This window comes from Peromyscus eremicus, chromosome 23 (genome assembly GCF_949786415.1).
Source record: "Peromyscus eremicus chromosome 23, PerEre_H2_v1, whole genome shotgun sequence".
Taxonomy (NCBI): Eukaryota; Metazoa; Chordata; class Mammalia; order Rodentia; family Cricetidae; genus Peromyscus; species Peromyscus eremicus.
This window is the reverse complement of record NC_081438.1, coordinates 27,467,585-27,475,693: the sequence shown is the minus strand read 5'-3', so window position 1 is coordinate 27,475,693 and position 8,109 is coordinate 27,467,585. Positions and strand designations below refer to the sequence as shown.

General features: G+C 45.7%; 1 protein-coding gene across 3 annotated transcripts in view; it reads right to left on the bottom strand.

Moving 5' to 3' along the window:
* Positions 1 to 947: 947 nt before the first annotated feature.
* Positions 948 to 8,109, bottom strand: part of LOC131898021 (NXPE family member 3-like) — a 37,022-nt gene continuing 29,860 nt past the window's right edge. For all 3 annotated transcript variants that reach the window (XM_059249067.1, XM_059249068.1, XM_059249069.1), the window contains 2 exons: positions 4,791 to 5,003; positions 948 to 1,658 (listed from right to left, as the gene is read on the bottom strand). In XM_059249067.1, coding sequence (XP_059105050.1) covers positions 1,126 to 1,658; positions 4,791 to 5,003 — 746 coding nt within the window. In that variant the 3' untranslated portion in view covers positions 948 to 1,125. The remainder of the gene's footprint in view (positions 1,659 to 4,790; positions 5,004 to 8,109) is intronic.

Genomic DNA, 8,109 nt, shown 5'->3' with positions numbered 1-8,109 from the left:
AGCCACCATGTGGGTGTTGGGGATTGAACCCAGGTCCTCTGGAACAGCAGCCAGTGCTCTTAACTCGAGAGCCATCTCTCCAGCCCCTTAACTTAAATCTTAATTTAAGTTAACTGAGATGTGTTGTTTTATTTTTCTTCCTTCTAATTTGGTCTTGAGCTCTTTCCGGAGAGTCACTAGTGTTCTAACCCTGCCTTAATGAAGCTCCTGTGTATTACACACCCATTATACTCCAGTGAGGAGCGGGTGCGTGGTCCAGCTGTAGACACCTGCCTAGAATCCCCCAGGGAGGGGCTGGGGAGGGGCTCAGTGGGAGAGCAGTATCTAACATGCACAGGCCCTGGGATCCATGCCCAGAGTCACAAAAATAAAAAACAAACAACAACAAAGGTACAAAAGCACAAATGAATACAATAAAAGTAGCAACATCAGGATAAGACTCTTAGTTTTTCCCCACATTCCCCCGATTGTGATCGCTCACTACACACAGTTCTCCAAGCTGTTACCCTCGGGAGAAACTTATAGTTGCAAGGTACAAGGGATCTGCATTATTGCTCACAATTTCCAAATATGTAGTTAAACAATAAAAATTTCCAAAATTAAAAATAAAGAACAAGCTGGAAGTAGACAGGGTGGTTTCATGACTGTAATCACAGCACTCGGAAGGTGCAGCGAGGGAGCAAGGGTGTGAGGTGTGAAGACCTGTCTTTTTAAAAAAAAAACGTATGACTAGGGAGACAGTTCAGTAGGCAAGGGCACAAACATGAGGGTGTAAGTTCGAAACCCCAGCACCACACAAAAAACTGATAGGAACGTGTGCTGGAACCCCAGGGCTGTGGGTGACAGAGACAAAGGGTCAGCGACCCCTCTAGCCACCAGCCTAACTCCAGGTCCACCACATACAACCTCCTGCATTAAAAAAGAAGACACAATGCAAAAATACGATCTCATTTATATAAAACTTGATTTATCTGTGTGGTGCATAGAGAGATGTATAAAATGGTGACCCAAGTGTTATAGTGGGTAAGCCAGGGGTAGCTTCATTTTTCCATCATTTGCTGTTCATCCTTTAGATGGCCACACTCAGGCTCTCTATCCACACAGCCTCAGGTCCCTCGGGAGCATTCAGGTGGGACAGACGAAGGACAGAAATAATTCCACTTCATTGCGGACAATGAGCTTCGTTGGGTGGATGTTGTCTGGCAGATCCAAGCTGGAGGTCATTTCCCAGGCATCCACAAAGGCCACTTGGAGACCAACAAAGGCAGCTCGGAGGAACCTGTTCACCTGGAGTGTGAGCCAGTCGCTGCCATACACAGATTTGTAGCCAGTATTGGCCAGTTTGATAACCACCAGAGTCCTGGGTTCCCGGTCCAGCAGGGCTTTCACAGCTGCCCGAATCCCTGCCAGTCTTTGAGCAATGATGGATGGACGGAAGGTGGTAAAGTGGGCTCCCATACCCAGCACCACCACCGTGTAGGGTCCTCCAGCCAGGCCATGCAGTTCTCTGGCCACAGAGTGCAGGGAGGCCACTGGGGTGCGGAGAGAGCGCAGGGGCCAGCCGTGGGCCCTCCAGTGTAACACTGTCCCCTGAGTGGTGTCCACAGCCATCAGAGGACCTGCCTGATATGTGACATGTAGATCAACTGGCTTCAGGGCTGTTGGGAGGAGGAGAAAGAAAGTATTAACATAGGGGATCAGCAAGATGGCTCAGCCAGTAAAGGCGCTTGCTGCCAGCCCTGACCACTTGAGTTTGAACCTCTAAGATTCGTAGAGAGAGAGAGAATCAGCTCTTACACATTGTTCTCTGATCTCCTCACACACACTGTAGCATGTGATTGTACACACACACACACACACACACACACACACACACACACACAGTAGTAAATTTTTAATAATAAATTAACAGGATTGTGAATAATTTTCTTGTACAAATAAAGGTTCTTCTTCTCCTTCCTCCTCTTCTTCTCTTCTTCTTCTTCCTCTTCTTCCTCTTTTTCTGACATAAGATCTCACTAGGTTGCCCTGACTGGCCTAAAACTCACTATATAGACAAGGTGTCAGAAGCCCTGGAGCTGGATTTACAGACCATTGTGAGCTGCTATGTAAGTGCTGGTAGTTGAACCCAGGTCCTCTGGAAGAGCAACCAGTGCTCTTAACCACTGAGCCATCTCTACAGCCACTATATATGAACATTTTTAATCATCCTTATACACATAATCATGTCGCTTCTTCCTTCTTTTCTTTTGTAGGGCTGGGGAGAGAACCTCGGGCCTCTCAGGTGTTAGACAAGTTCTCTACTACTGAGATACACTCCCCTAGCCCTTCACTGGACCATCAAGGCAAGTGCTCCATCACTTGGGTATGGTAGGGGCATGGCTCAGGGGTAGAGGCCTTGCCTAGAGGGGCTGGAGGAAGGGTGACTCAGTGGTAGAGGACTTGCCTATAATCTTCTAGTGATACACTGGAGTGTTGCTCAGTGGTAGAAACTTGCTACGCAAGTACGAAGACCTGAGTTTGAGCCCCAGGACCCTCATTTTAAAAGAATCAAACATGGTGTCTTGCAGCTGTAATTCTAGAGATGGAGAGATACATATAGGATTTTTGGAGCTTGATGGACAGCCAGCCTAGGCTAATGAGAGACCTTGTCTCAAATAATGCTCTGTTATGAAGTGTGTGTGTGTGTGTGTGTGTGTGTGTGTGTGTGTGTGTGTGTCTTCTGTAAAGTCTTCTGTAGCTTGTGCTAGATTTTAACCTTCTTTGTAGCTGAGAATGGCCTTGAGTTCCTAATATTCCCGCCTCCATCTCTAGAGTGCTAGGACTACACATGTGCACTTCCACACTCACGCTGAAGAAGTATTCATGTCTCCACTTACAGGTGGGACACTGAGATCCTAGAATGTTCAGTATTTTACCATGATCACAATGATGGCAGGAGATGTGGCTCAGCTCATAGAATGCTTGCCTAGTGTGGCTAGGGCTAGTGAGATAACTCCTTAGGTAAAATTCCTGCTGTGCAAGCCTGACCACCTGAGCTCCATTCCTGGAAGGAAGAGCTGACTTCTTATTGAGAGCTGCTGGTAGCAAAAGACCGTGGGAGTATACAGCAGGTGACAACTAGTGTTCAGAAGGTCAACCTATTAGAACAAAGGGTTCTGTTAGAGGAAACTACCATACAAGCTGTTATGGAATTACTGTCTTTTGAATGAATTGGTTGTTTCTTGTTGTAAACTTCTTGTGTGATAACAGCTACAATTCTCTCCATTTACCATGCATCTCCATGTATGTGTACATGCAATGTCATGATTGCATCTCAATCTTATGGGCTCACATATTTGTGGATAATCAAGAAGATGGTTTCTTATTTAACTATACAATTTATATGAATAGAAACATACTAAAATATGCTTCATAATAAGGTCTATTGTTCCATGTGGACTGTAGACACCTAGAGGTCTTGTTCTTTACCCTTATCCACTGACAAGGCAAAATTGGCCAGACTAAGTGTCCTCGTAGAACTTTCACAGAGTGGAATTGCAGGTGCCTGGCATTGTTAAATCAAAACTCTTCAGAAGAATCATAGTGAACCAGAAGTGATAGTGCAGTGTCTGGCCTTGGCATATCTTAGTCCTTTAAGAGATCAACAGCACCTATGTTGCCCTAAGCTTCCTTCAATGGCACCTCCCCACACTGATTAAAAAAACAGTTAACACTTTGTATTTATTTCTACACCATTTTTTAATGCAAGATTTTAGGCTCAGTAGAATAATTATATATAGGTTCTGAGATTCAGTGACTAACAGAAAAAGGCTGTTAACTGACTAACCATGTCTGGATATTACTAATCACATAAAATAGTACACGTATTCTTTGCCTTTTCCTTAAATCACTCATTGGTTTAGTTTCTTCTCTTGTAACTGTTGTAGATATCCCTTTAAGAAATAGCCAGAACTTTTTACAGCCTACAGGTGTTGGCAGTCACCAATTAAGCTGACCAAGTCTTTGCCAAGTGTGACTCTTATCAGAACACTTGTCCTTGAGAGTTTACTTTGTAGTTTTTTGAACAAGTTGTGAATGAATGGATATATATATATATGTGCTTGAGGGACCAAAAAGGAGGAAGGTGGTAAGAACTAGGTAGAATAATGAGAGAACAGCAGGAGGGACTGAGATGAACTAAGTATGAGAACAGAAAAGAACCTGTGTAGATAGAATTGATTTAGAAGAATAAAGCGAATGGACTAAAGAACTCAGTGTGCTTAGATTCATTGAACATCCCTCAGATCAGTATCCTAGATGCTTGTAGCTTCTGTTCTGGACCCTGGTAGAATTCGTTAACTTCTCAAAGTCTCTACACACATTCCATGACACATGTACAGCTTTGAACACACTTATTACACACACACACACACACACGCACGCACGCACGCACGCACGCACGCACGCACGCATGCATGCACGCACGCACGCACGCACATACTCCTGGCTGGGCTTAGTGGTGTATGCCTTTAACTCTAGCACTCAGGATGCTCAGGCAGGTGGATTTTGTGAGCTTGAAGCCAGCCTGATACCCATAGTGAGTTCCGGGCCAACCAGGACTACATAGTAAGACCCTGTCTCATAGAACAAAGAAGACATCCCACTCCTTCACTTATCTGCCTTTCAGCAAGGCCCAGCATCCTGCCATACCTTTCTACTGAGCATGGGAGTCTCCTTCAATACAAGTGCTGTCTGGCTTTTCCATCATGAGTCCTCACAGGCCCCCCTCTCCCCTCACGGTCACTCACAGGGCACTGTGTCTCGCAGATACTCCCACCACTGCCGAAGTGTGGAATCCCCCATCATGTAGACAATGCGGCCAGCCAGGCAGTTCAGGATGCTGTCCACAGTGGGGAAAGAGCGGCTAGAACAGAACGTGGAATGCCATCTGTCTCGGTGGTAGAAGCCAGAGGGTTTTGGAGACAGGTGGCCAGGATGGCATGGGGGCCTTGAGGGCAGGGCTATAGGACACAGAAAAGCAGAGAAGATTAAACAAACAAACAAAATGAACGTTTTATAAAATCTGAGGTATTCTTTATAATTTATTTGTATTTTTTTGCATTTGTTTATTTGTGTGCAGGTGTGTAAATGCCACAGTACACATGTGGCAGACAGAGGGCAGCTTTTGGGAGTCAGTCCTTTCCTTTCACTGTGTATGTTCCAGGGTTTGAACTCATGTCATCAGCCTTGGCAGCAAGCCCCTTTGCACACTGAACCACTTCAGTGATCCAGTCAGGCATTCTTCTACATACTTTATATGTAGCCTATCAATGCACTCTTACAGACCCTGTGACGATCTATTATGGAGTGTGTGTGTGTGTGTGTGTGTGTGTGTGTGCACATGAGTGTTTGAAACAGTCTTATGTAGCTCATAATTGCCTTTAACTTCCTATGTAGCCAAGAATGGCCTTGACTTCCTAATTCTCCTGCCTTGACCTCTAGAGTGCCGGGACTCCAGGTGTGCATCTCCACACTCATGATGTAGCCCTGTTTACAGCTCTACTTATGGATGGGGACACTGAGATCTTAGAATGCTAAGTGATTTACTGTGATCAAGAACAAGGAAGATGGGCCAGGCATAGTAACTCATGTCTTTGGGGAGGCAGAGGCAGACGTCTATGAAGTCAAGGCCAGCCTGGTCTAAATAGCAAGCTGCAGACCAGCCAAGGCTATGTAGTGAGACACTCTCAAAACAAACTAATGAACAAAAAGAACATAAATGGCTGTAGGTGCAGCTGAGTCTGTAGGATGCTTACCTATAGGAAATAGCAGTAAAGAGTTAATAGAAGTACCTTTCTACTAAGCATGGGAATATATCCTTCCCTGCAAGTGTTGCCTAGTTTTTCCATCATGAGTCCTCACTGGCCACCCTCTCCCCTCACAGTCACTAACAGGGCACTGTGTCTCAAAGGTACTCTGGGTTCAAGTCTCATCAGTGAATAAACCAATTCTGTCAGCTTCTGGCCTGTAACTCAGGAAGTGGAGGCAATAGGATAAGAAATTTGAAGTTGTGCCCACAAGATGGCTCAGTGGGTAAAGGCGTTTGCTGTGCCAGCCTAGAGACTTGAGTTCTACTCCCCAGGACTCACATAATGGTAGAAGGTGAGAACTGACTCCACAGAGTTTTTCTCTGACCTCACACACACTCATCATGGCGCACATGTGTGACCACACTCACACCACATATACACATATATAATAACCATAAACAGATAATTAATGTTTAAAAGCCATCAAGATGTCTCCAACACTAAGTTTGACGGCCGGAATTTGATCTTGAGAATCACATGGTCGGGGGAGAAAATCCATTTCTGCAAATTGCCCTCTGATTTCCACACCTTTGCTGTGCCATGCATGGCTACACACACTCACACACACACACACTCAAACACACACACACACACACACACACACACAGTGTAAAATATTTTCTCAATTAAAAAATGTTCAAGTTCATCCTTGGCTACATAGCAGGTTCAAGGCCTACCTCTGTTTCAAAAGAAAAGCACCAGGTGTGGTGGCACACATCTTTAATACAAGCACTTAAAGGGCAGAAGAGGGTGCATGCCTGTGAGTTCAAGGCCAACCTGCTACACACACCAGCTAGGGCTGCACTGTGGGACCCTATCTAAAACAACAAAAAGTTCAATTGAACAACTACAAAAACCCACCCAAAAATGGCGATTGGAAGCAGTGGGAAGAAAAGGTGATAATGACCCCTGCAGACCAAGGCTGTGTACTGATTCCTTTCTGCATTCAGTGCTTAGGCCCCCTGTCTTCACGACACACCAGGAAAGGTTGAAGGGGAGCCAAAAGGACACAGAGTCAAGGTGCAGGGTGAGCTGCCGAAAAGATCCAGATGACTGACTGTTCAACCTGCTCCTCAGAAGATAAAGTCGGAATCCCAAAAGACCCCTTCAAAGTAGGGAGGAAGTACCCAAAGGGAGAGGCGGAAAGCTGGTGCTGACAAGGAAGGGAAGAAGCAGCTCAGCTGGGTGTAGTGGGTAGCCATTCCAGCTTTGATCTGGAAGTTCCAACCCCCATTGAGACTTCGGCAACTGTCACGCCTACAAGGCGGGGCCAAGGGAGGCGCCTGAAGACCCAAGATCTGGATCGGCCAACGCTCGCTCTGTTCCGGGACCCTGGACGCTGGAGGTGGGCCAAGCAGAGCTCCAGAGAACACCGCTGGACTGCGATACACCTTCCCCAGACCCTGCGACCTACCTATCCCTTAATTTGTAAGTTACGCCATTAAATAAATCTCCTTTTAACTACGTGGAGTGGCCTTAATAATTTCACCAATAGCTGGGAGGGTGTTCGTCCAGCATCCATGAAGCACTGGGTTTGATTCTAAGTTTGAATTTAATACAAGGTGATGCTGTGGAATAATCCTTTTGTGAAGATGTGAAGATGTGTTGCTCTCATTTATAATAATACAAAGCTGATTGGTGGATGGCTGGGCAGGACTTTTGGGGCAGAGAGAATGGTGGGGAGAAGGGTGGAGTTAGAGGAAACCTCATGAGATGCAGGACGAACAGCATGGGAACTAGTACATGAGGTAAACGAGCCTTGGGACAGCACATAGATGAACAGAAATGGATTAATTTAAGTTTTAAGGACTAGTTAATGACAAACGGAGCTACTGGTCAAGCATTTATAATTAATAATAAGTCTCTGTGGGGTTAATTGGGGAGGAGCTGGCGGGTCAGAGCTGATCAGTGGTCTAGCTGATCAGTAGGTCTGCCTACAAGGTGAGGCCAGACTTGAACTTCTGATCCTCCTATTTCCAGAGTGCCAAAACAGTAGGTATGCACCACACCGCCCAGTAGAAGATGGATTTACCCTTAGTGTTCTTTTGGTTTTTTTAACTTACATGCGTGTGTGTTTTTTGTCTGAGTGCCAGTGCCTGCTGGCGCCAGAAGAGGGTATTGAATTCCCTGCTGAAGTCACAGGCAGCTGTGGGTCACCCAACATGAAGTTGGGAACTACACTCAGGTCTTGTGGAACAGTAACAAGAGTTCTTAACCTCAGAGTCATCTCTCCGGCCCCTTGCTATCTTAGTCATCT